The 27,920-nt window shown below is 40.0% G+C and overlaps 2 protein-coding genes across 3 annotated transcripts; both read left to right on the top strand.

The window, feature by feature from the left end:
- Positions 1-967: 967 nt before the first annotated feature.
- def8 (differentially expressed in FDCP 8 homolog) lies at positions 968-16,537 on the top strand. Of its 2 annotated transcripts, XM_048263544.1 has the most exons (12): positions 968-1,134; positions 2,518-2,637; positions 4,431-4,528; positions 5,604-5,753; positions 6,175-6,316; positions 9,939-10,103; positions 10,687-10,814; positions 11,454-11,567; positions 13,175-13,255; positions 13,807-13,947; positions 14,089-14,198; positions 15,361-16,537. In XM_048263544.1, exons 2-12 carry the CDS (start codon positions 2,532-2,534, stop codon positions 15,440-15,442), a joined length of 1,317 nt encoding a protein of 438 aa, XP_048119501.1. In that variant the 5' UTR covers positions 968-1,134; positions 2,518-2,531; the 3' UTR covers positions 15,443-16,537. The 2 variants fall into 2 exon arrangements, with proteins under 2 accessions (XP_048119501.1, XP_048119502.1); XM_048263545.1 differs by lacking the exons at positions 968-1,134; positions 2,518-2,637 and adding an exon at positions 3,243-3,331.
- A 193-nt stretch (positions 16,538-16,730) lies between these two features.
- LOC125307525 (AFG3-like protein 1) lies at positions 16,731-25,550 on the top strand. Its single transcript, XM_048263548.1, has 17 exons — positions 16,731-17,081; positions 17,394-17,478; positions 17,582-17,662; positions 17,791-17,900; positions 18,250-18,399; positions 18,596-18,670; positions 18,809-18,933; positions 19,138-19,414; positions 19,651-19,788; positions 20,079-20,232; positions 21,159-21,266; positions 21,988-22,113; positions 22,310-22,420; positions 22,744-22,859; positions 23,314-23,514; positions 23,797-23,991; positions 24,193-25,550. The coding sequence occupies exons 1-17, from the start codon at positions 16,962-16,964 to the stop codon at positions 24,406-24,408; spliced, it is 2,388 nt and encodes a 795-aa protein (XP_048119505.1). The 5' UTR covers positions 16,731-16,961; the 3' UTR covers positions 24,409-25,550.
- The last annotated feature ends 2,370 nt before the right edge of the window (positions 25,551-27,920 follow it).

Genomic DNA, 27,920 nt, shown 5'->3' with positions numbered 1-27,920 from the left:
GCTGCTGAATCATTTAGGTCCATATTAGAGTGAGGTCAAAGAGACCAATCGGTTACTTCTGTGGAGTACGCTCAACCTCGGGGGACTCATACATCCTGTCTGTGCAGATCTGACTGGACAGGAGGGAGGCTGGACAGACCTATGCTCTAGAAATGCACAGTCATCACTTGGAAGGATCAATAGGTTAAACTACTGACAATGTTTGTATTTTTTACTACTACTACTACTACTACTAATAATAATAATAATAATAACAATCATAATAATACATTTTTAAATAAAGAGCTTTTAAAGACACCCAAGGTTGCTTACAGGTAGCCTAATAATATGGTTATGGTGAAATGCTTTAGCAGGTCGCTTTTGTCCAAATATATAATGTGCTCTTTTTTTAAGGTAGTAATAGTTTAATAACAGTGAAATGTGGAAAAAAGCAAGGCTATAGTTTTGGCTCACATACTGGTTATTTTTAGGTTTTGGTTGGTTCAGCAGAGGCCAGCAAGGCCAACAGCTTCAAATGCTCAACACACAAGAGTAGACAAACCTCGCCCAGCAAAACCTGCATACATCAGCAAATGTTTTGTCAAAGATTTTTTTTCAGGAGGGTAACTGAAAATCCACTCCCCTTGGAACTGCGGATTCCAAAGGGGCCACAAAAGAGGAAGTAGCATATAGGGTCACTTCCAGTTAATGTGCTGTTTTGAGAGTCTGAAATCCATTGTTGCATCAACAGTCCTGATTCAAGTGAGAAAAACTTGAAAATGCAAATTACCCCTTTGTTCATGATAAGAATATAGAAATAAATGGGAAAAGTGTTGAACACAATCACAATGATGACGCACCAGAGGATGGCAAAAGTTATTAAGGCACACTCTTTTGGATAGAAACATTCTATAATTGCAAACCATACATATTCCATATTTTGCTTACAGAGTCTGTCCACTAGATGTCTCTCCTGACTATGACTCAACCTATTTCATGCTTGAGTTGTCAGGGTATTGGTGATGCTGCTGTTTTTCAGGTTGCAAAACAAGAAGGACTTGGTTGTCTGACAAAAACGTTTTAACGTGCTAAAGTTTTAGACTCATTTTGCACAAGGGTTGCCTTAATTATCATCGTTTGGAACACTACCATGAGGTAAGCTGTGGATATAATCTAGGCGTTTACCTTAGTAAAGCTAGCTATCCTAGTTAGCTAAATCGCTAACACGACAAAACCAGAAATTTGTTAATGTAGCCTGTATTTGTCAGTGATGCTGCTGGTGGCTAGCTTGCTTGCTCGTCATTTTGGCCATGCAATAAGGCAGTCACATTCCATATGAAGACGTAAACCTTAAAATGTCCAAAATATTAATTTGACAAATACCCTTTCACCTTAGTCGGGTTGTGAAATGTTTCGCCAAATATATTTTCATACACAGGTGCCTAATAACATAGGTAGCTAGCACGCTACTGTTAGATCATGTAAACTTTTGACTCGCCATGATAATCCTTACAATTTAAAATAGATAGCAGCTACAACGTTTTTGCTAACGAGGTTTAAATACTGTAAGAATTCACAGTCATGTCATTCGAATGTGTCCACCGTTCAGTATTCAGATAGTAATTGCTACTGTATCGGAACGTAAGGTAGCGTCTTGTTTTTAGTATAATTTGAGTTGTGAATGAGTCTTTGCTCCTTTTTTTACTTTTGCAGCTATCATCACCCTGTAACATTACCTTTGATAAGTCAGTCACAATATAACGTTAGGCTAAGCATGAATAATCGCTAATGCATGTTGCAATCAGAAGTCGACATGTAACGTCGTCACCCATTTGTCTTAAGACAGAATGCAGGAATGTCAAAGGATTCATTGTTCAGTTATGAACCTGGCTCAGAAAGGAGTGATGATGCCTTGAGTCACGAATTTCTTATTTTACCCTAGCCCTAGGCTATTTGTGTAGTCCACATTCAATGTAAACAATGCTTTTAGTTGTAGGTTTTGCCAAACCGTTTGCCTGCACCAAGTGTGGTGTCTGCTCTGCACACAAACTACAATAAGCATTTTGTAGGATACATTAGTTTAGATTGGGCAGTTGTATGCTATAAGTCTTTGTAGAGATGGTAGCCTAGTCTAATGTCCTCCCAAGTTTGCTTAACTCAAAAGAAATTAGGTAAAATTAGCAGTTCTGGGACCATCAACATAGTAATAATATATGATTAAAGTAAATGTATGCGGAATGCTCCAATTTCATGTTGCCCATGAAACAAGTTTCCACAAGTAAGCGTATCCTGCACTGAAAAAAAAAACTGAGTGAGAGTAATGTCTCTGACCTATTGGATATGGGCTCAGACCTTGGAATAGGGGCAAAGTAACATGTCACAGTGTCTGCAAATATCCACCTATGACTGCTATGGATTGTGTGTCTGCTCCTCAGAAGATGTCTTTTTTAATATTTTTTACAAACAAATAATTGTATTGAGCGAGGAGTGTTTTATTGAGTGACTGTGAGTGACTATGAATGTTGGATGCTCCCCCAGATGTAGACAGTGAGATGGAATATGACGAGAGACTTGCCCGCTTCCGCCAAGGTCTTGTCAACCCCTTCGACAGAGGAGAGGATGAGACCTCAACAGAGAGCACTGGCCCCTCAAAGGCTGGTGAGTGCAAGCATGACAAAATAAAATAGGAAAAAAAAAGAACAGTTGAAGAAGTGTGCTGACTTTTTAAGTATTTATTGACAGTTTGTCAAGCATGACAAAATAGAACACAGAAAGAAAAAAAATCAAGAAGTGTGCAGACTTTTAAAGTATTTATTGAGTTTGTTTGTTTTGTTCTGCACCTGGAATGTACACAATGACCTCCTTCAACTGCCTCAGGAGTGTGCCACAATGGAGATAAAATAGAATGCAGGCAGGCAGAGTAGGCCTGCAACAGTTGTGTGGGAGTGCAATAAGTCAGTCTCAATTCTCATGTCTTTCTTACGTTTGGTACGATGTCCAAATACTGCTTGTGGCATGTAAGTATGTAGTCTAATAAACTGAGTATGCAAGTAAGTAACATACTGAGTCTGTGCTGAAGACCATAGAGAGGCTTCTTCTGCTTTTACAAGTGGTGACATTTTCAACGGACTTCTCTTATGAAATCCTGAGTGTGTTTTTGGAACAGGGAGCAAAAACTGAAACGAAGGTCAGGTGATCTGAAGCAACTATCAGTTCCTGTTTGGATTTCGGAGTGTATCATATTTAAAGAAGAGTGATATAAAAGACTCTTGGTCAGTCGATTGGCTGGTCTTGCTATTGTCACATCATTTTCAGAGCTCAAGAATCATGCTTTACTGTGAAGTCTATGCAGGTACCACTCTTACTGTGCTTTTAGATTGCTTTTGTAATGCGTTTTGATGGTGGAATGGGCTTACCAAAGAAAGAGGGATTTGTAATGTTATCTTCTTAATTGAGGAAAAGGGGAAATTGCTTAACAAAGTCAGTGTTGCCTTTTTTTTTATGAAAGACGGTTACTTATTTACTACATCAACATAGTGGTGAACTCTTGTTAAATTGTAAAAGCCCAAAGTGTTTTTATTTCTATATGTAGCTGTTCTGTAGAGCCAAAGACGGTTACTTATTTACTACATCAACATAGTGGTGAACTCTTGTTAAATTGTAAAAGCCCAAAGTGTTTTTATTTCTATATGTAGCTGTTCTGTAGAGCCAAAAACTGATTTGTTGTCATCTTGTGGTAACCATTTTTGTATTCCGCAACATGATATTCTTCCATATTTTTCTCTCTTTTATTGTATTATTATATTGTATTGCCAATATTGCATGGCAGTATTGTAGTTAATTATATGGTTACAGTGTTATTGTTAAAATTGTCCTGACATTGACAAAGTTGGCTAACTCTCTATTCTGCATGTGTTGTAGTTGGACACTAGCCTGAGAGTTAACAGTTAGATGCTGTGTGTGTGAATTATGCTCACCACATTAACCACACTGTATAACGTGAAAGACCACTGTTAATGTTAACAATTAGTTAACCAACAGTTATGACATAGTTTTATTGGTTGTTACAGTCAAGTCAAGTCAAGTCAGGTTTATTTGTAAAGCACTTTAAAAACAACATCAGTTGGCCAAAGTGCTGTACAATAAAAACGTTCAGAAACCTGGTAATGATCAGGCGTCAAACATACAGAGACGTTTGTACAAATAACAGTAAAAACACACAAAAGCAGGGAGAGAAGTAAAAAACTATAACAAAACAAAACAAAAAAGCATCAGCATGTGTCTCCTGTGAATATGATAGCTGTATGCAAAGCTGTGTGAGCAGTGTAGTCAGTACAAACTGGTCTGAAAGGATAGGCTACATCTGCTCTTTAGTTTGTTGTGCTTCATGGTAGATTTTAAACTTGGTGAGGGTGAAAAACAAACGGTACATCTTCTTTTCTTTTCTGCAGAGGTGAGGCCCGAGCAATTCTCCTCGGAAACCAGAACCCACAGCTCGGACCGGGCCATGGACCTGGGGCTGGCTGAGGATCACTTCTCCTGCCCAGTGGTAAGTGGGTGGTGCCCGCCGCGTGCCCATCGCCACCACCGTAGACACATGAACTAATCAGCCTTTGGAAGAGATATTTAAAGACACTGGGGGGTAGGGATGGGCATCATTTAGAAATTATCGATATCGATGCCATTGTCGAGTGTGCTTATCGGTTCGATTCCCATATCGATTCCTGTACCATTTGCTGAACACTTGTATAGGATGGCTTTGAGAGTTGTTGGCTTTGAATGTCTAATTTAAAGTGATTTTAGAGAATAAATATCAATTGTGCAATTTCAGTACAGAAGTTGAATGTTTTAAAATTTCTAAAAAAAGTAAACATTTCTAAAACAAAGCTTTGTATTGGAATCGTTAGTGGAATCGTTAACGTGTGGATGTGTACGATTCCGATGGATCGGAACGTTTGGAACCGGTTCCTAACCGATACCCAAGGGCTCTTGTTGTAGGAGGTTTACCACTTACTCTGAGTGAACTTACCCAGGTTTATCACTAAACCACTTGGAATACCCCCCTGGACTGATTCAGAGGTCTAGTTACTAGATTCAAATGATAACAAATCTGGATGTAAAAGGACACTTTTTTACTGCAAAGTGCTGGAGCCTTTTCAGCTTAATTTGGATCAAATGTAATTGAAATTGAACAAATGTAATTTAAATTGAACAAATGTAATTTTATCCTTTCTTTTCATTGGCAAAATAAATGTACATTATTGCACAGTTTGAAAATGATATATATATATTCCTGTGGTAAAACAAAACCCATTTAGAGGAAGCTTACTTTTGATCACAGGAGATTGCTAATTTCTCTGTACTGGACCTACACTAACCCCCTTTGCCATGAATGATATAATTTTAGATTATTTCACAGAATAGAAATGATTTTTTTCTGGTAATTTTTTTTTGCATGACTTGTGAACTGATACATTTGCCTGCCACAATTAGCATTTTCTCGAAAATGCCCTGTAGTTGTTTACTCAGAAACGTAACACACACAGTGTTACAGCACACAGTCAGTTGCATTCAGTTTGAAATGAATGATTAGAATCAGGCTGATTGTGTGCATCTTTGAGCAGGGTTCCGTTGTGGCATCTGACATTGAACAGCTGAAGCAAGCCATTGAGGAGTGCAAGAAACTGATCTTGGAACTGCCAGAGCATTCCGAGAGGCAGAAAGACACTGTGGTCAAACTCATTCACCTCCGCCTGAAACTACAGGAACTCAAGGTGAGGGCTGAGCATTTGAGGAAGGATGTGGGTGTGTGGCATGTGATCTGCATTTGTTGAGGTTTCTTATCTTACCCTAATACTCATTTTACTATTACTACATGTAAATATGTGGATGTTTAAAATTGATTGTAGGGGTTTCTCAACTGTTTTCTGTTTAGTTTCTTCTTGATGTAACATATTTGGAAGCCTTTGGTAAGCTGAAATGCATGTAAAATGCATGAAAGCACATGTGAAACTCACAGGAGTCATTACTTGCAGTTCATTTGTTACCAGTCCAGACCAAGGTTCAGTGGTAGTGCTAAAAATAACGCAACCTGCAGCACAATTTGCGCAGAGTTGAGTTTCGGTAATAAAAACGCGAAGCTTTGCGGCAACTGATGCTAGGACTGACAGTCTGTGATGTCCGTCATTCCAACAGGACCCAGAGGAGGAAGAGCCCAATCTCCGCATGCTCCTGGAGCATCGCTTCTCCAAGGAGAAGAGCAAGAGTGTGAAGCAGACCTGTGACAAGTGCAGCGCCGTTATCTGGGGTCTTATTCAGACCTGGTATACCTGCACAGGTGAGTCAGACCCACAGCGACAACTCTCTCAACAGTCAAGTTTGGCTAAACTCATATTAGAGGGAGAGCAGATAGCTAACAAACATTCAGAAAAAGTCCTGTTGGCAAATTTGAGGAAAAGTCGGTAAAGGGGCTATTTCACACAATTTGAGGGTGCTGAATTGAAATATTTTGTTTACCAAGCTCAATTTTGAGTTTTAAGCTTGCTAATTAGCATAATTAGCATAATTCACATACTTTTTGGTTTTGCCATCAGATATCATAGGATTTGCAAAAGATAAGGCATTAATATACTCTTTATGTATCAGATATGTTGTAGGACAGGACAGGAATTAACCCAATGACCCTCAAGTAGCAAATGAAAATAGGCTAAAATTAAAATATAAATTGAAATAATAGCTAAAATTCAGTATGACGTTTAGAAGCAAAATAGATTCCTTGATAATAAATTGATAGAATAGTAGGTGACTGCTCATTTTTCTGTAGAAAGTACTTTGTCACTAACTATTATGAACAGTTGTCAGTCTTTACAGAGGATTCACACTGTATTTTTCTTTTACTGTAAAGGCGATTGTGCTTGCCTAGTTAAAACATCTCACTGATGTTCTTTCCTATCATTCAAATTCCAGCCATGCAAAAAAATGGAAGAGTGCCTGTTTGATAGTTGCTGAAGAGTGCTATGGAGATTGCATTATTTGCAAAACATTTAGACAAGATATCCTTTATAGTGCAAAAAAAAGAAACATTCTCCAGTGCATCATCATTACTGCATATGATTCTGAAAGGGAAGTGAACCTAGGACAATGAACTGATTATTGTCCCTGTGCTGTAGCTATTGCAGATAGCGATGGTTATTTGTGAAGTGGAAATAAGTCTATCCTCACTCAAGTGCTGTCTAGCAATGTGGAATGTCCAGTAGTGATCACTGCAAAAACGGCTCATTCAACACTGGTAATAGATGCTCAAGATCTAGTTATGTCTTTAGGACACCCATCTGACTGCAGCACATTTAAGAAGTATGCAGGAATATTTGTAAGAAACTTTTGTATTTTTATTTGGTATTTGTTATGTGGTAGCAAATGATGTTGACTATCAAAGAAATAGACCTAATGTAGGAATGCACACAGATATTGCAACAGATACGCTCAGGCCAATCCAAACTTTTCTCATCTGTTGTTTCTCGTTGGTGGAACACACTGCCAGTTCCTACAAGGGCAGGATCATCCCTCTCCATTTTCAAAAAACTCCTGAAGACCCAGCTCTTTAGAGAACCTCATCTCATAGCACCACTTGCAACAAGTTTTGCTGATCCTAGCACTTACCACCCATCTTGAACTGACACTCAACTGTTTAAAAACAGCACTCACTGATGCACTTATTCTTACTGTACTCTACCGTTTTAAAATTGTCCTAAAATTGTTGAGAGAATTGCTTTAAACTTAACTGTTACCATGTTGTTAGTCGCTTTGGTTAAAAATGCGTCAGCCAAATGTAATGTAATAATGGTGTAGGTCTATCTGATTAAGACCCAAAGAGTGGTTGAAACGTACTTATTAAATTACACTCAGAGCAAAGAAGACTATCTTTTTTCCCTCTGCAACTGTCAAAGAAATCCCATAAACACAGGAAGGCCCAGGGTAGCCTACATCAGATGGCCTAACGATTAGGCTCTTCTGCATAGCATTAAGTGATTTGCATGCAGTAATTTGAACACTGACCTTGATCTAGCCTACTTTGGCTATTTAAAGGTAATTTATTACCAAAACATCACACAATATAAATGAGCTATAACAAACAATAAAGGACTTAATCACACACAATTATGTAGGAAGTTTAGAAGTTTAAAACCCAGAATTGACCAAAAGTGCACCAAATTCAACACAAATGACTCAATACACTTGGAGGAGGCCTGCGTCCTTTCTTTTCCAGATATTTTAGGATTTGGATATTGTTTCAGTATCGAGTATCAAGATATTTATGGCAGGTATTGTATCGAAGTCATAATTTTGGTATCGTGACAACACTATGCCAGAGCCACTCTGTTTTCTAGATGTCGAGGATCGGAGGCTCTACCACCAACAAGTGATGCTGCTCAATGGCATATTAGAAGAGCACATTATCAAGCTCTAGTATGGAGCCAAGCACACATACCAAATCCAGTGTTACTACAAGTAAAATGTTTTTTACTTGTCGGTTGTTGCTGACGGTAGATGCAGTTCTGCATTAGGCTTATTCCCGCTATCTAAGTTCATATGTACTGTAGGATATATTCTGAGTTGAAGGTTATCTGTGCAATTTGTTATTGTGATTAAATGCATAAAACACCACGAGTGACTCACTATGTTAGCAATAAAAATATGGTTGTGTTTTGATTAGAATTTTCGAGTTTATTACATGTTAACTGTAATCATGTTCCCATTAAATACGTTAATAAACTATAGTATGGCTTCTTTAATGCTCAGACATGTATTTAGAGAACACTTTTATTTGGTTTTAGTGATTACTTTTGAAATCAACCCAATTTAGGGAAAAATAAGCAAAAATAATCGCTATTTTATGTTAAAATGCTGATTATGCAGCTTAGAACTCAGAATTGAGCTTGGTAAACAAAATATTCAGAATCAGCACCCTCAAATTAGGTAAGAAAGGTGGTTTACCAACTTTTCCTCAAATTTGCTCTCCCTCTATATAGTGGTATGATTTGAAAGGCATACACTGCAAAAAATGACATCTTACCAAGTGTTATATAATCTTATATTAAGATAAAAAATCTAGTTAGTATTGTTTTTAGTATAAAGATACTTACTTTCAGCTTTCTTGTAAGATTATTTGACTTAAAATAAGTAAAAATCTTCTTAAATTAAGACATAAAAACAAGTACATTTATCTACCAGTGGATTAAGCAAATTTACCTTAAATTGTCTTACATCTTCAATCTTATCTTAAATTAAGATAAAATTACTTACTCAAATAATCTTACAAGAAAGCTCTGACTAAGTATCTTTATACTAAAAAACTGTTTTTTTTTTTTTTTTTATCTTAATATAAAATTATAACACTTGGTAAGATATCATTTTTTGCAGTGTATGAAGTCCCATCTGTGTTTACTCTGGTGAAGGGGCTGACTGCATTCAAATGGGGATGTTTTTGAACATTCTAACATAAGATTCAGTTCCGCAAGGTTCTAAAATTCTATGTTGAATTCAATGAACCCAGGTATTCTTTAGAACGTTAATTTCCGACGGTACTCCTTTAAGGGTTATGCGGAATAATTGTGCACTGTGTATTTGCACCATGTAAGTGGGAAGTGCCTTGCCCAACAATCAGCCAGATGAACAGTTGGCTGGCTGAAATGAGTGTTGTGTTGTGTCATAAACCCTTCCGAAATCCATCCAAATGACATTTTTGCTTACCAGTATCGCATGACTCAATTGCATTTTTAAGAAACTATGACTCAAAAGTCTAAATTTGGACTCAACTGACTACTTTAATAGCTTACCAGTTTGGTCCGAGCTAATTGCAGTTTTAAGTAACTATTAGTTAAACGTCTAGACTTACATTTAGTTGAGCTCTTTAAATGTTCAAAGAATGGACTGCCTCCCTCTGCTTTGCTCCACCCAAGGGTGTTACTACCGGTGCCACAGCAAGTGCATGAACCTGATCACCAAGCCTTGCGTGAGGTCAAAGGTCAGCCACCAGTCGGAGTATGAGCTGAACATCTGCCCGGAGATCGGCCTTGACAAGCAGGACTACAGATGTGCGGAGTGCCGAACACCCGTCTCCCTGCGTGAGTGCTGGGCTTGGTCCACTGTTTCCATGGCTACGATGAACTCATCTGAGCCTGTCGCATGCTCTGTTAGAGCCTCACTGAGTCATCACAATCTCACTTGCCCAGTGTATGGGATTCCATTCCAGGCTTTGTGTAGCTCGGTGTTTGCCTGTGCGTTCAACAGGACAAAAGTTGCATCAAATAGTTTAACTAGCTCTGTAGGGACTGTAGTAAGTGTATCTAAGGTGCACAATTTCTTTCTTTCCCTCTCTATTTCTTTCACTTTTGCTCTTTCCTTTATATCTGTCTACATGATATCTGCAACATGAATATACTGCCCTTGTAATGGTGGTGCAGTTCAGTTCAGTTCAGTTCAGTTCAGTTCAGTTCAGTTCAGTTCAGTTCAGTTCAACTCACTTTATTGTCCCAAAGGGAAACTTGTCTCTCAGTCAGGTACATAAATAGCACAAGAGACACAAAGACACAGGTTAATATAAGTTAAGAAAGTTAAGAAACTGTCTTATCAATCTATGTTTCTGACAGATGGTCATCAGAATAGTTTATGTGCAATAAAGCAAAACTTACTTCTTGTGTCCTGCAGGGGGGGTCCCATCTGAGGCACGGCAGTGCGACTACACCGGTCAGTACTACTGCAGCAACTGCCACTGGAACGACACGGCCATTATCCCCGCACGTGTCATCCACAACTGGGAATTTGATCCGCACAAGGTACGGTGAAACCCCCCACCCCCCAACAGTTGGCTCCATTCCAAGAATCCAAACTGTGTAACTGTGTCTCCAGACCTGAACACCTAAACAGTTGCTGACTGACGGTATTTATTACCTAAGACTGGCAAATGGCCAAAAGAATGAAAGCAGACCATTTTATGTGTTGTTATGTTGTTGAGCGTATGAATGTTTGAGTGATTAAAGATTATGGCAGTATGAGCCCTCACAGCAGGACACTAATGCCTTTACATAACCAGCAGTGACATTTACACAAAGCCTCTACCCAATGGCAACCTACTTCTGATGTCACCTTTTAAAGAAGCTGTTTATGGAAAGCTGCAGGTCTATGTTCAGTGGACTTATTTCTGGTGCAATGGCGAATCTGTGTCTGCGCCTTAAGTTTGTAATGTTTTGCCTGGTGCGTAAACTCCAAAAGTTGAGTATTATAGTAGAAAAAAAGAGGCGCACTCAAGGGCTTGATACTAATACAATTTGTATTGAGAGCCGAGGTTTTTACAATGAGTCTAAGGACAAAAAACTAGGAAACAAATGTTTCGGGCTTAGCCCATTATCAATGTCTCCAATGTATCCTTATTTCTGGTGCAAAACTAAAAGTGAGATGGAATGTTCTGTGCCCAGGTATGTCGCTCATCCATGCGGTACCTGGCTCTGATGATATCCCGGCCTGTTCTGAAGCTGAAGGAGGTTAACCCGCTGCTCTTCAACTTTGTGGAGGAACTGGTGGAGATCAGGGTTAGTTTGTGAAGCAATCCCCATCACTTTCTATGAACACATGCTTTGTTATAGTAGATATCAGGTACTTTACTGATTCTTGATTGCAAATGTACTGACGTCAGTACAGCCTCTAAAGACAAATATTCAAAATCAACACTTGTGCAGTGGTGCAGGAAATGTTGTAAGCCCCATATAGATTTCCAAAATCTCCTTTAATAAAATATATATTGCAGTTTGATCATAACATTGAGTACAGGGAATCCCATGGAATTTCTACATGACATTACTTTACATTACATTTGGCTGACACATTTTTAACCAAAGCGACTAACAACATGGTAAACAGTTTAAGTTTTAAAGCAGTTCTCTCAATAATTATAGGACAATTTAAAAAAAAGGTAGAGTACAGAATTTCTATTCACAATCATAATGTACATTGACCTAATGATCCCAAGACAGCCCACAGATATCAGTGACTTAAAGCAACATCAAAGAGTTTTTTATACCTTAAAATAATGTTTCCAAACTCGTTTCAGTGGTTCATCAACTCATAACAGGATGAGCGGCACTTTCTGCATTCGCTTCGCAGCCCTCTATCGTCTATAACCGCATTATGTAAGTTTGCCGGATCGGGTAGCGGATCTGTAGTTCGATGGAATGAGACATAAGAAACTAAAATTTTACTTGCATCTGATGTCGCAATACATCATACTTTCATAAAATCATGCAACATGTTCTACCTTGTCTGTGGACATTGTTATTTGCAAAGCCGGTGCTGGATAAACAAATGGTGCGTGTGACAGAGGAAAAGTTCTTTGGTGTTGCTTTAATATTCTTCTGTTTGAAACTTTTCTGTGTGACTGATAAACAGTAATTTAATTGTCTTATAAAGAGGTTCACATACTTTCTCACAGAAGTAATAGATATAGATTATTTGATCAATTAATAAATAAATACATCATTTTTGTCAATACATATTCTATTAGATTCTCTGTCCTATCATATCACTTGAATAAATATCTGATCACATTTAGGCGTTAAAAAAATGTCAGAGGTTCACAAATGTTCTTGCACCACTGTGTGTTCCTTAAAAAATACTTATTATACGTATAGTATTATACTTATACTCATAACAAATACTTATTATACTTATAGTATTATACTTATACTCATGACAAATACTTATTATACTTATAGTATTATACTTATACTCATAACGAATACTTATTATACTTATAGTATTATACTTATACTCATGACAAATACTTATTATACTTATAGTATTATACTTGTACTCATAACAAAAAGGTCAGTGTCTCCGTTAGATGGACACACTGACACCAGACCATGAGGAGCTGAACTCCAACAAAGCACCCTCTCTACACCAGATCACTGTGCTGTCTGCTGATGATTTAACATGGCGCCTTGTGTCCTGATGTAACAGCTGGGATAATCTAAAGGATTGGCTTATGTTCTTTAGCTTAAGTTCATTTAGAAAAATCATAAAGGTGTCAAGGTGAATCTCGTGTGTGTGTGTGTGTGTGTGTGTGTGTGTGTGTGTGTGTGTGTGTGTGTGTGTGTGTGTGTGTGTGTGTGTGTGTGTTTGTGTGCGTGCGTGCTTACAGAAGCTGCGTCAGGACATTCTGCTGATGAAGCCCTATTTCCTTACCTGTAAGGAGGCAATGGAAGCCAGGCTACTGCTACAGGTGAATATCTGAGTTCACAGTGGTCTGGAAACACTCTAGCTTATAGCTGGTATTGTTAAAACTGATGTCAAGGGAGGGGATGGCTACAACGTACAACGTAGCTCAAACTAATCAAACATGCTGAACCCATTAAAGAAGAGTCGGGACATTTCCCCGTCAGGAAAGGCTTTCTGCTCAGTTTTAATCACAGAGCAATATCTCTCAAGTGCCCGTATCCTTAAACAACAACGCAAAGCTAGTCTAAAAATGATGGAAACAAAAAAAATGAAGCAAAAAAAAAAAACATGGACAATCTTTGTGTATGTGTCATGCAACTCTGGCGCCACCTTCTGGTGTTTATGTGAAACAAACTTGAAAACCGTGATATTTGCTTTCATCATTCCTCCTCCTTGGGTTCCGCAGACGTGGTTCTAATCGAGTGTCTCTCTCTCCTCCTCCTCGGGTTCCTCAGACGTGGTTCTAATCGAGTGTCTCTCTCTCCTCCTCCTTGCTCCCTGGGTTCCTCAGACGTGGTTCTAATCGAGTGTCTCTCTCCCTCTCTCGATTCCTAGCTCCACGACCGTCAGCACTTTGTGGAGAACGATGACATGTACTCGCTGCAGGACCTCATCGACATCTCCACCGGCCGCCTCAGCTGTTCGCTTACTGAGATCCACACCACCTTCGCCAAGCACATCAAACTGGACTGCGAGGTGAGTCTGCAACTGGCAGTGTTAAGGTCACTGCATACCAGAACCAAAATGGCAGTGAAGATGTTCTCCAGATAACGGTTGTTTATTGCCATGCACTCAATCTCACTGTAATGACTCAGGATGTTCTCTTTTCCTTTGTAGCGATGCCAAGCCAAAGGGTTTGTGTGCGAACTGTGCAAAGAGGGAGACATTCTCTTCCCTTTTGATAGCCACACATCTGTATGCCAAGACTGCTCTGCTGTCTTCCACAGGTGAGGGCAAGCACAACTTTTACATCACGAAATATGCATAAAATAAACATGCAATTAGTTATAAATAGTTTTAATATCATTACATTCCCCTTGGTATACTAGAATTTTAAAACTTTGGATACCGATAGAGAGAAGAAAAACACTACAGATTTCACATTTCTCATCATTCTTCTCTACATTTCTCATTTTGCAAAACTATTAAGAGTTTGTTAGTGATAAATAATAATTTCTCACCTATATAAGATATAATGGAATACATCTTGACAAACTAAAAACCAAGGATATATTTTACAAACTGCTCTCCACTAAACTGTTTCGTAATCAGGTATACCAGTACACAGAGGTAGATTAATTAGCCATATTAAGGCCAAATTCAGGAAACACAAGCTTTATAAATAGCTCAGTCCTTATTGACTAAACTAGGGCATGTTTGAAGCAAAATGTCAGGCAAACCAGAGTAAAGGGCTGTTCACTCCAGGAATGAGAACTATAACTGTAAAAAAATATTGTTCTCGTTAATATGAATGATGGCGTTCACACATAAACTACGATAACGGCATGAAGAACGATATCGTTGGGGATCACTTTCAGAGAGATTTTGAGAATAAAAAAAGCTATTACATTCATGAACACAAGGAGAGCCATTACATTCATTAACACAAGGAGAGACTTTGCTTATCGTTGGTCAGTGTGGATGCTTTTATCGTTATGGCTATAGTTATCACTATAGTTATTGTTCCTGATGTGAACGGCCCTTTACTCTGGTTTGCAGAGGGAGGCCAACAGTAGCACAGAACAAATACATAACAACAGAATGTATGTTATTTTCAAATAATTTGTGAACTTCGAAGCTGAGGGAAGGTATATCACATCTGTGGATCAAGGAGGTTGCTTTTCTCCAGCTGGCTCTAAATAGAGTGATATTTGTAATGGGAGACTGTTAAGCAAATACATAGCATACATGATAAACTGGTTTCATTCAAACCGATTGCATTGACATATGGTTCTGTTTTTGATAATCACACCAAAACCCTGTCATATACTGATGTTCACCTCTAGAACCTTTAGTCAGAGAAACTGGTCGGAAATTAATTGTGATGAGTTGCTTTACAGATGCCTTGTTTTATAGAAGTTATATTGTTTTCTTTAATTGTGCTTTCAGGGATTGTTACTATGACAACTCAACAACATGTCCGCGATGTGCTAGAATGACCGAGCGCAAGCAAGAACCTTTTGATGACTAATTCCCTGTAACTGTGTTGACCCATGCATCTGCTTGACTTGTACAGTACGCATTCTTAACTTGCACTACATTGAAGTACTGTTTTCTGTGTCTGGCCATACTTATTTTCGTGAACTGTAATTGGTAATGGTTATGTTATGTTATGTTATGTTTGTTATGTTATGATTGTTTGTTTTCTTACTGAGTCTAGAAATGGATTGTTGTGTAATTTAGGGGTATGTTATTCTCCATATCCCTTTGAATTCATTATTTACTTGGCCAGTACTACAAGTCTGACACAACTGGAGCAAGACAAGCACAGACAACATATAAGACCTATCACTAGATTCAAACGGTTTTAGTCATGGTATTTAATCCTAACATTCAAAATGTGTTTAAATTGAAAATGATGCTTTACTACCCTTGAGAACTGCCACTGACTGCCATGCCTCATGAAAACAGGTCATGTAAGTGTGAGGGTCTACTATTCTTAGAGGTATGGTGTAGTCTTGTACCCTGTCAATAACCCTTTGTTGTGGTGATGACAAGAACTTCATGCCTGTACGAGGAGCCTTAACAAACAGTATACAGACTGACATATGTGATAACTGTGTCACAAAATGGAGGTGGAAACAAAGCACTAAAATAAATATCTATTACTGTTGGCCTTTTTTACTGTATGATCAATTTACATATATTTGAGAGAAATGGTAGCTTGTCTGTTAAAACATTTATAGACATGTCCTTTACCTTTGTTCCTAGGTATTAGACATTATGAGTGTTGTGTTTTGATAGACCTGAATATTTGTAAGGTTTTATACCTTCTGGACTAAATGATATTCATAAGAATTATAAAACCTTATTAGAATATTGTTGCCTAATGTTCCTTTGTTGGCTGTCTGTAAACAAGATGTACTCTTATTTGTTTTAAAATAATGAATATATTTTGCTGTGTTATATTTCAGCATGACAGAAAATGTGAAGTCAAGGTATTGTCCAATTATGTCATCTGCAGAATACTGTCTTGACTTGACATATCTCATTGGTTTGTGAGATGTTGGTGTATTCTATCAGCACAAAATATTGCATGAATAAATGTAACTGCAATTAATATTTCCAAATGTGTTTCATGTCTGTGCACTGTACAAATGTTGCATGGGTGAATATAGGGCTATAAGTAGGCCTGCTGTGTGAAACATACATTATTTACTATACATGTTGAGTACATTGTGTTCTCTAGCATCAAATTCGCCGTCTGCCGACACGCCCACCAGGCTGAGATGAGAAATATACCACCTACCACTCTCTACAGCTGGGGAACATGTGACTTGTTTTCATAAGCCCCGCTTCGATTCGTTCGGATTGCGCGAATTAGGTCATTGGCGTAAAGTACCCTAACTCGCTGGCTTTGTGAACGTAGCTGTGTTGTCTCTTAAAAGACCAACATCGATCTCAGTGGCACTCCGACGATCATGCTACGTGTGAACAAGTAAACAAATTCTCGCCACAGCACAACGAAAACTTCATTGCTTACTGCAATCATGGTTCGGATGTTTGGACTGCTTTTGACGGCCTCGGGGCCCATCAAATTCGGATCAAACGCCATAGGAAAAAATACGAGCACATTTGCAGCGCTGAAATACTCTGGGTCGACGGTGACGGTATGTTCTTTTACTTTTGTCTCATGCTCAAAACAAGAATGAAAATGCAAATAGCAAGTGTTTTCAAGCTTTATTGTATTATCACTTGTTTGCCTTTTTAAGTAATTCATTGACCACTTTTGCAATTGCTGTGATATGCACAACCATTCGAGTTGGTCTGCACTGTTGTTAAATAAGTAACACCTTTGACCTGCCCCTTTTCCTTTTCCCTTCATTCATTCCTGGTTGGAGTAGCTAGGATTTCTGTCCAGTTATTTGACTTGAAGAGACATATGTATGATTATATTATGCAATCGACTTTTTTGTCAACAGAATATGAGTTTAAGGAAAAGTCTGTTACTTGGAGGAAAAGAAGTTACCAGTTTCTCCAGATTGCTTTCCGTCAAGCCTCCAAGAGGTAGGCTAAGTCTGAGATGACTGGCGTGAAAAGCTCAACTATCAGACATATAGTTTCAGACTGAAATTGAAATAGTCCTCAGACACTATACTTTGCTTTGTAGGTTTTGAGAAGTATTTCCCCAAGAAAAGTGAAGATTCAGAAGAGTCCCCTGGTGTCATGAAATCATGTGATGAACCCAAAAGTATGTAAATGACAATTCATTCATGCATCTATTTGCTGAAGTTGCATTACTTCTAACTATAGCCTAACAAATCAATTGGCAAATCAATTGGATATTTTTAGATGTGAACTCTAATGATCTTCTGTCAGGTGAAATTAGAAGAAAAGTACACGGAGGAGGCAGAGGCAAAGAAAGTGGTGGTGGACAAGGAGGGGGCAACAACGGCGAAGATGAGAACTGGTGGAGCCGCATTCAGAGGGTTCGTGTTGACGATTTAAACTGGCTCCACTACTCCGCTGCAAAGCTTTTTGATTAATTTCACACTGCAGTAACTTCTGCCAGCTCAGACTTAACCCATATTTTCCATAGATCTATATTGTGTAACTGTTGCGCCCTGATCTTAAATAATCAGTGAATATGTAACACCCTTGTCTGACTTTGGGCTCTTGAGAATGCACACTTGCCAGCTGATAGTAGCAGCCAGTGTTGGTATCAACAGTTGATTGATTGATTCCAGGTTGAGTGAAATGCAGTCTTCTGTAGACGTGATGACAGGTCTGTGCTTACTCGTTGTCTGTTCTCCTTCTTCCCCCCTCTTCATTGGACAGGGAGACTTCCCCTGGGACAAGAAAACTTTCCAGCATGTGGCTATTGCAGCGGCTGGAATGCTGTCAGCATTTGTTTACTTGCACTTAAGGGAGACCGGAAAGGAGATCTCGTGGAGAGATTTTGTAAACTACTACCTCACTCAAGGACTGGTGAGAACTTGCAACTCATTTTGATTGTTTGTATCTCTAAAGAGGCATCATTGGTGGAGAAGGGTGCATCAATTTTCCAAAATTGCCACTTTGGTTTAAGCAATGACGATTCTCACACGTTAAAAGTTTTTTTTTTAATCTCATTATGCAACGTTGGTGGTCGAATCCTCACTTTCTAAGTATACTTGCTTTACAGGTTGACCACCTAGAAGTGATCAACAAGCAATATGTCAAAGTAATCCCAGCGCCAGGAGTGAACACTTCTGATGTGGCAAGTGACATCACTTCCCCTTAAAACCCACTTCTTTCCTATCACACACTGATAGCCATAGATCAATTTGGTTGTTAGCACAATTAGGAATGGTTTAGTAAATTTGCTGTGTGTGTATATGTGTGTGTGCGCCTGCAGAGTTTCGTGTGGTTCAACATAGGGAGTGTGGAGACGTTTGAACGTAACCTGGAGTTGGCACAGAACAAGCTCGGCATGGAATCTCCTCACAAAGTGCCAGTGGTGTACAGCACAGAGAGCGATGGGTGCGTTCACATGCACACAGAGAAGGCCGCATTCATTCTCCTGCACTAACACTCTCAAAGCATCTCCAGAGCTCACTGTTTATTGTTCCAGCTGAGTCTGAAGTAATCAGGACATCAGAGGCATGTCTGTTTTGATTGGTATAGGAACAATAAAGCTGTGATTAAGCCGTGTTGTTTTGGTTTACTCCCCTTTCTGCTGTTTAGCTCTTTCCTGATCAGCTTGCTCCCTACTGCACTTCTACTCGGATTCCTGCTCTTCGCTCTGAGGCAAGGGCCCATGATGGGGGGCCGTGGGAGTGGTGGGAGCCGGAACAACACCTCCAGCATGAGTGAATCCAAAGCCAAGATGATAAAGGGCAACATCAGCGTCAGGTTTAAGGACGTGGCTGGCTGTGAAGAGGCCAAAGTTGAGATCATGGAGTTAGTCAACTTCCTGAAAAGCCCTAAACAATACCAGGACCTGGGAGCCAAAATCCCCAAGGTACAGAATTGTAATTACAGTAATTAGAATTATAGTGTGTTCTCTCTTCCTCTTCTCATGAGAATACTTGTAAATATAGCATCTTAGAAAAATAAATGTCATTGGTGTTTCCTTCATTTGAGTTAGTGTAAAGTTACAAGCAAGGTTTAGCAGCCAGTGGTGCCTAATTTCATTACACACAAACATGCATGGTCTTGTCTTAATCCTATTGTGGTCATGTTGTCTCTGCCCTCCAGGGGGCTGTGCTATCAGGACCCCCGGGGACTGGGAAGACTCTACTGGCCAAAGCTATGGCTGGAGAGGCAAATGTCCCCTTTATCACGGTCAACGGCTCTGAGTTCCAGGAGGTGTTTGTGGGAGTTGGACCAGCTAGGGTGAGAATCGCCTTTCAGATACTCTAAAGAGGATTACCATATTTCAAACATAAAAACTGTAACACTAGTTTTACACCAACTGCTACAGATCTTATTATATTACCTTCAATATTACAACCCTGAGTGTAATATTAGTATTACAGATCTGAAAATGTGGAATAGATAAGTCAACATTGAAGCAGTGATGGACAGAGCGGATCTGCGTGAAAATCCAATAAATATCAGTAAAACTGTATATGTGACAGTAAATTCAAGACAAGAGTGTCGTGTAATTTTGCTCATCTTTTCAGATGAGAGACATGTTCAATATGGCCAGGAAGAACGCTCCATGTATTCTCTTCATCGACGAGATTGACGCAGTGGGCAGAAAGCGAGGCAGAGGGGAGTTTGGTGGGCAGAGTGAGCAGGAGAACACCCTGAACCAACTGCTGGTGGAGATGGACGGTATGTATGGATTGTTAGTTTCAGACAGAAGGAATTGTGGGTCATGAAAGTTTTTAGCCCCTTTGACCTGAGGCAAGTTTTGACTTGGCTGGATGAGTGTGCTGGGTTTGACATCTGTGCCATACAAATGAGATGACTGCTATTGATAATTATCATTCGTTGGAGGGTGTTATATATGTGTCATTGACATCTGGGACAGTTTTAGGAGATTGACTGTGTGAAGTAGCTGCTGGGGATGAAATGCAGTCAGTCTTCCTTCCTGAAGCTGCTTTTCATGTGTGTTGAGAGTGAAGAGATCCAAGTGGAGTTGAAGATCTTGATAATTGCTATGGCCTGTTCTCTAAGCTGAGCTCCTCTGGAGGAATGTGAATTGAAAAAAACATTGAACTAGGATCTTGCTAAATGTTCTGAATCCAGTTTATATTTATCAAAAGCCTCTTAATGAGGTCATGACTGTAATTCGTAGCAGGTTGTGTGGTTACATAAGTCTACATAACAGTTCCTCTTGGTCCAGTCAGGTAGTTGTGGATTGTAGTTAATATGGCCTTTTATTTGCTTAAGACATTAAGTCATAGTTGCACCATTTGTGATGTGATTGCTGAATGGTCTCATTTGTTGGATAACATGGAGTGAGATTTGTGTAGGTTGAATGATCTTCATTCATTCATCAGATGTTCTTGTTTGTTTAGTACGTGTTATTCACTTGATGCACTATTATTAATGCATTATTACAGTGCATGCAAATGTCCTGTCATGTGCACAATTCATTTCCAATGCAAGTTGAATCCATAAATTGTATAGGAAGAGCGGTCCAGTAGGAATCTATAAATTGTATAAGAAGAGCGGTCCAGTAGGAATCTATAAATTGTATAGGAAGAGCGGTCCAGTAGGAACTCATTTTTTTTCTTCTTTATTGGATCTCCTAGGCTTCAACAGCAGCACCAACGTGGTCGTCTTGGCAGGAACCAATCGAGTGGACGTCTTAGACCCTGCTCTGTTGAGGCCTGGCCGGTTCGACAGGCAGATTTACATCGGTGAGTATTCCCACCCCTGGCCTGTCACCCAGAGATAACGACTCCTGCATTAACGACTCCTGCATCCACGTCTCTCAGTATTAGGATTACACAGAACCTCACAGAATGTCTCGGCAAATGCAGCAAATCCACTCCTTAGCCATCTTAAATTAAAGTGATTAAACAAGATTTATCTGCTCTGCTGTTGCATGGGGAGCTACGTTTTGGAGATTAGAGTTGGTTGTGTGGCGTGAGTGAGGACTACAAGGGCTACAGGTGTTTCCTGCTCGTCCCTGTGCAGGGATGAACCTAAGCCTAGGAAACCTCAGAAAAGCTCATTGGGAGCTTGCGTCAGAAGTAGCAAAGTTTTTATCGCTTTGTGCCAAGATCCTTTCCTTTCTCTCCTCTTTCATATTTTAATACAAACCTCTGCAGAAGTTAGTTTGGAAAATGTATTTCTTTATAGACCAGTGTTGATTTGTGAAAAGCTTTGTGTCTTTTTCTGTCAGATTTACATGTTTTACTTAGCCAATGCGTTTGAACCATATCCTCTAGTTGAAAGCTAAATTTACCCATGGGCCAGATGTGAGGCTGACATGGAAAATGGAAAGAACTGATTTAGCGAGTGGCCCGTCTATTTATAGTCCTGTTATGTAACCCGAGCCTTCACTCGCTCAGGAGGCTGTGTTGTTACCCTTCATGTAACCTTTAACTTCTTTTCTCTCCCCCTCATTTTTCACAGGTCCACCGGACATCAAAGGCAGGGCGTCAGTCTTTAAGGTGCATCTGCGTCCACTGAGACTGGACCCCAGTATAGACTCCGATGCCCTCGCCCGGAAGCTTGCTGCTTTAACCCCTGGCTTCACTGGTGAGTACTGGTACTGTGGCCATCAGCCTAAACCACATGCATTAAACATATGGATCTTATGGCTCTTCTAGAAGGCTTTGAGTGATGCATGTAAAGACTGGCTAGTGGTAGTATTACCATATATAGTGTAACAGGTAGTGATATTATTTCAACAGTTCATATTAAATCATCACCCTGCTTATTTCTCTATTGCTAGGTGCTGACATAGCTAATGTGTGCAATGAAGCAGCACTCATTGCTGCCAGACATCTCAACAAAGCAATCAAGGCTAAGCACTTTGAACATGCCATAGAGAGAGTTATTGGAGGTGAGTCACGTTTCAAAATGCTGTAATGAAGTGCTCTCTGGAATTCTTTGTTTTCATTATTTCTGATAACTTCAGGGATTCTGGTATCATATTACATTACATATTAATGAATGATAGACCACTGCGTACCACCATGGTTGTTAATTCAGTTATTGAGGACATAGACAGAAGCCAATACCCAATACCCAGTTAGCCAACCCATTACAAAGCACACACAAAAAAACATTCCAAAACAGTCATTCGATTTCAAATCACACAAAAAAAACAAGGGTGGTCAGATCATTGAGGTCATGCTAAGTGTTTTCCACCATGCTTGCCCTCAGGCCTGGAGAAGAAGACCCAGGTCCTTCAGCCCACTGAGAAGACCACCGTGGCCTACCATGAGGCTGGCCATGCTGTGGTGGGCTGGTTCCTGGAGCACGCTGACCCCCTTCTCAAGGTTCTGCCTCAAAGTTGATAGGATAATTGACAGGAGATTAAAGCACTATTGCTCCTTGTTATATGAATTTGACTCCACTAGCCACCTGTCAGCTTAAGATTGTTATTCATTCAAATCTGTAATATTACGTGAATATGCACATTCTGCTGCTTAGATCGAACTTCAACCCTTGATCTTGACGTCAGTCAGGTTTACCTGTAGATTAAGGATTGTAGTCATGGTTGTTACGTTAAGGATTATAAAAAGCTTTTTGTCTGGCTGACCTAAATTCAGTCAGTCTTTCATTGTTTTGTAGCAGCCTGTTCATGTTTAACTTTGAGATAGTATGATGTGTATCTGTACTAAATGTGGATGGTAAAATATGTCTGATAGAGTTTAATTGTGTAAGGGTAAAGAATACTGCTTCACCTACAGCAAGAGACTATAGATTTTGTGTTTTCCTTTTCACCCACAGTTGTCAATCATTCCTCGGGGGAAAGGCCTGGGTTACGCGCAGTACCTGCCAAAGGAGCAGTACCTGTTCACTCGGGAGCAGCTGTTTGACAGGATGTGCATGATGCTGGGAGGTCGCGTAGCAGAGCAGGAGTTCTTCGGCAGGATCACCACAGGTGCCCAGGACGACTTGAGGAAGGTCACGCAGTCTGCTTATGCACAGGTGTGTCCCCTGTCTCCGCTAGTGTGTGCCATCCCAGATGCAACCCAGCACCCACTAAGGCCCCTTCCCCCTTACACACACGCTGTCTCACTCACACTCATTTTTGTATACACATTTTAATATAGGCTAACAACCATTTACATTCAAAGAACCCAAAGCTCTGTTGCAATATCAAATAATTATGCCATATATAGAAATTGAATGTATAATATATTTTGTGAATTTCTGTGAGTTGCTTTTGAATAAAGGCATCTTCTAAATATAAATGAAATCTTGTTTCAGATAGTGCAGTTCGGCATGAATGACTCGTTGGGTCAGATGTCCTTTGACCTGGCCCAGCCAGGGGAGCTCATGTCCAAGAAACCCTACAGTGAGGCCACTGCGCAGCTCATCGACAGAGAAGTGCGCCAGCTCATCAACAAGGCCTTCATCAGGACACAGCAGCTCATCACCGACAAACGGGACTTAGTGGAGAAGGTAAGAACTGGAGGAGAGAAATGCACAGTGCACTGTGTACATTACTAAAGCCTGCCATAAAGTGAGGCTTCTGAGAAGTTTTCTTATGCTGTTTGCATGTTTTGCAAGTTATAAAAGTCAAAGGAAACATAAGGCATAGAGCCTTTTCTAAAACAAAGAAATGCTAAAAAAAAAACTTTCTTGATTTCTCTGCTGCCTCAGGTGGGTAAACGCCTCTTGGAGAGGGAAGTGTTGGACAAAGGGGACATGCTCGAGCTTCTGGGGCCGAGACTCTGTGAGGAGAAGTCCTCCTACGAGGACTTTGTAGAGGGCACGGGCACTTTCGAGGAGGACACCAGTCTACCAGAAGGCTTAAAAAACTGGAACCAGGAGAAAGAGGATCCCCCACAACAGCTTAAAGGAGCTGTATACGTCTAGACGGGCATACAGCACGTGTGGTTTCGTGTGTCGCATGGGCTTGGCATCAGGACCTGGAGCCTGGCCTCCCCCCAGCAGGGTCAGTATAGTGCTATAGGGATGTATACCGGTATACGGTACTCAATGGACTCACTGTATGGCAGGGGGCAGGGTGGTAAGAGGCTTTGGTTTCAATGCTGACCTGCTTCCCTAGATGGACACTTTAATTCCACTGACCCGGAATGTGCAATCATCTTTTTTTTTTTTATTTTAAGTGCTGAATAGTGCAGTAATATCCTCTATTCAGTATTTTTTTTTTTATTCGGTTCTGAATTGTATGGTACAGTAATATCCATGTTTAAAATGGAATATTGTGCTCTGAAGATTGTGGTGTGAATCGTATCATGCCTTGCCTTATAACCATGAGTGTTAGTGGTCACAAAACTTTGTAAATAAGCTTGATGAAGTGGTCACTCTAATAATGCGAAGAACTGTGTTGAACAAGCAACACAAAAATACTGTAAGACTGTTGGCCTGCTGTTTTGCCTGCTATGCAAAAATTTGGAAGTGAATCATGCAGTCTATAGTGGGTGTGTTTGTGTGAGTACGTACGTATGTATGTGTGTATGTTTATGTATGCGTATCTGTGTGTAGGCACATACAGTAGACAGATGTATGTAATGCCCCATTCAGACATAGAGGATTCTAGTGGAGTGACCATAAGAGAACATGAGATGTTCATGTAATTGCAGGCGAAATAATGATTTGATAATGAATTGCCGACAATGTGTTTGTCGCTTAATATGTGCCTCTTATGTGTCTAATTATAGACACAGCTGCTGGCACCAAAATGTACATTTGAATTGAGTTCTGGTGTCTTTTATTAAATATGACCGTTTGCTCTCCTGGTTTCTGACTTACAGCGCTTTGTATTCCAGCTGGAAAGACTTGGTTTTCCCTGCTGTTAATCCAAGTGAAGTCCATTGTGTTTTTGTTTTTTCTCCAGTAATTTGTTACTGTTCATGCTCTAGTGAAAAAGCTGCTGAGACAGCTTTATCTGTGAATAAAAAAAAGTAATTTGTGCTTAAATAAGAGAAAGAGCTTGATATGGCTGAAGGATATGTTGTGTATTAGTAAAATGAAGTTATCAACATTGCCATTCATTTTATGTGTCTGTGTCTGTGTTTGTGTGTGTGTGGGGGGGGGGTTCTCATTACTTGGTATGACCTCACTAAGTGGTTCATCTTCCTGTATAGTCTTAAGTGGAGTTTGTGTTTTCGGTGACTTTTTTTCCATTTTGAGAAGGCACCAATATTTTCAAAGTTCACGAAGGTCACGAGATTGCTCCCTAACTGTGCATCTTAAAGGGACAAACAAGTGCCTCCTGTCTACCACTACAGTGGTCCCATTCTAGATTAGTCATAATGCACAGTGGCTATTCTTACCATGTTGCACGGTGGTGAACAGAATACATAATATTTCCAGTTTTTACTTTACGTTCTCCTTCTTTGCGCAGTGCACACATTTTTGAAGAGGCAACAGAAAACCTATTCTACAACATTCTTACGATAATCATGTTATGCTTGTGGCTGTACTACGATGAAAGGATTGTATGCTTTTTTTAGCATACATACTGTGAAAGATTAAACCTCAAAGCGCTTCAGTAAAGCAGTCTGATATCACATGACAATCCCACAATGTTAGCCTTCAAAACGTAAAGGGAACAGTTGACACAGTTGTCCAATGTACATGAGTAGCACTCAAGTCTATATTTAGACTTTGATAACTTACGTAGAGAACAGTATGTATGCTGTGCCACCCTGTCAGTAGGCATGACCGCTGATTTTATCATAATGATTGTTTGGTTGTTAGACAGTTTTAATGGTTTGTTTGGTTATTTAAGTGATTACTGTATTGCTTGCTTGCCTATTAGGAAACCAGGGTTTAATTTGATGTGCGCCACACTACTCCCAAGGTCTCAGCAGCACCATTCAAATGGTGCCAAGACCTAGTTTTGGCCTGTCTGTGCCCTTATATAGGTCAATGGAAGCTGCTGAGTCTCCATAGTGTGCCCTGAAAGCTGAAACTTGTAGGCCCTGTCTGCATGTCTGACTGGGGGGGCACAAGCAGCTGGGTCAACAGCAGCAGAGTGTCGCTGGGGAAACGGCAGCATGTGAACAATAAAACGCATGTGAAGCTCGAATGGATTCCAGTGCCACCGCCTACGTTTGATTAACATCTTTAAAGATGTAAAGGGGAAAGAAATGAAGGGAGAGAAACCGTATGAGAGACTTATGATGTGTTTAAGCTGGATGGTTCAGTTTGGGCATAGATAAGTGCCGGTAGTAGGGCTACAAATTCAAAATGTTTGGACAATAAACACGTCTACTTACATAATTTATCCTCCACCGAATCCTTTCCTGTGATTACTTGTTTCCCTCAACCCCAACAGGGTGGAGAAAGGTTTTTAAATCGGGTCAGTCCAGCCATTCGTGTGTGTGTGTGTTCTAACGTTTACAGTAGGCCTACTGGTCTGATTTAGTTCAGATTTTCATACAAGGTAGAAGACCTCAGTGCTCAAACTTGACTATCTGGGGTGTACTACGAATCTCGATTAGTGAGTTAGCGAGGTATGTTGCGCTCAAAGCCAGGCTATGCTGTGACGCGAAAGTGGATCTGTTTTAGTGTCGCTATATCACCATGGTATCTTATGCTGTCAACCAAACCTGGTCGGGAGGAGGTTACTGTATGTGCTTATAGCCTAGGTCAAATCGTGTAATCTACCGTACACTGACCAATCAATTGTCTTAAAAACGAAGTTATATCACGTGTAGGATTCTGTCATATATCTTACAGGTGGAGCTCGAATAAGTAAGTATAAGTATATATACTCTTTTGATCCCGTGAGGGAAATTTGATCTCTGCATTTATCCCAATCTGTGAATTAGTGAAACACACTCAGCACACAGTGAACACTCAGTGAGGTGAAGCACACACTAATCCCGGTGCAGTGAGCTGCCTGCAACAACAGCGGCGCTCGGGGAGCAGTGAGGGGCTAGGTGCCTGTCGCTTTAATAGTGCTGTGCGTGCAAATATCCCACTATGGACGTGCATACCACACAACAACTGATGACAATTGATTTATTTAATGTTAAAGGTTAGACACAAAAAATGACCGCAGTGTAGATTAAGCTATCGCTCATGAATGCGGAAGTAATTGTTTTTAAATAGAGGCGGTCTTGTGTCTCCACGTTACACGATTGGCCAAAGTCATCCCAACACCGAGAACGCGCACAGATCTGAGCTGAAAGCCTAGTTTGACAAATATATCACATAACTGCAATCGTAGTATCTAACGTATACCCCTGAGTCAAGGCTTTGTCAAGCCTCGATATGTCTACATAGCCTAGATATGTCTAACGTGCTTCGTAGTATACCCCACTGCATCCAGGTGTTGGTGTTGTTGTTGTTGCTTCAGTCCTTAGGTTCCAAATTAATTCATTTGGGGAGCAAATGTGCTATAACACGGTAAC

Source organism: Alosa alosa, chromosome 14 (assembly GCF_017589495.1).
Source record: "Alosa alosa isolate M-15738 ecotype Scorff River chromosome 14, AALO_Geno_1.1, whole genome shotgun sequence".
NCBI lineage: Eukaryota > Metazoa > Chordata > Actinopteri > Clupeiformes > Clupeidae > Alosa > Alosa alosa.
Note: the sequence above shows the minus strand (reverse complement) of the source record. Positions and strands in the feature narration are given on the sequence as shown.

Excerpts from the sequence above, each read along its gene's own strand:
- def8 (XM_048263544.1), top strand. The coding sequence starts at position 2,532 with ATGGAATATGACGAGAGACTTGCCCGCTTCCGCCAAGGTCTTGTCAAC. Across the intron at positions 2,638-4,430 it reads CACTGGCCCCTCAAAGGCTG|AGGTGAGGCCCGAGCAATTC; the intron begins GTGAGTGCAAGC and ends TCTTTTCTGCAG. Across the intron at positions 11,568-13,174 it reads AGGAACTGGTGGAGATCAGG|AAGCTGCGTCAGGACATTCT; the intron begins GTTAGTTTGTGA and ends GCGTGCTTACAG.
- LOC125307525 (XM_048263548.1), top strand. The coding sequence starts at position 16,962 with ATGGTTCGGATGTTTGGACTGCTTTTGACGGCCTCGGGGCCCATCAAA. Across the intron at positions 18,400-18,595 it reads ACTACCTCACTCAAGGACTG|GTTGACCACCTAGAAGTGAT; the intron begins GTGAGAACTTGC and ends CTTGCTTTACAG. Across the intron at positions 22,421-22,743 it reads CATAGAGAGAGTTATTGGAG|GCCTGGAGAAGAAGACCCAG; the intron begins GTGAGTCACGTT and ends GCTTGCCCTCAG.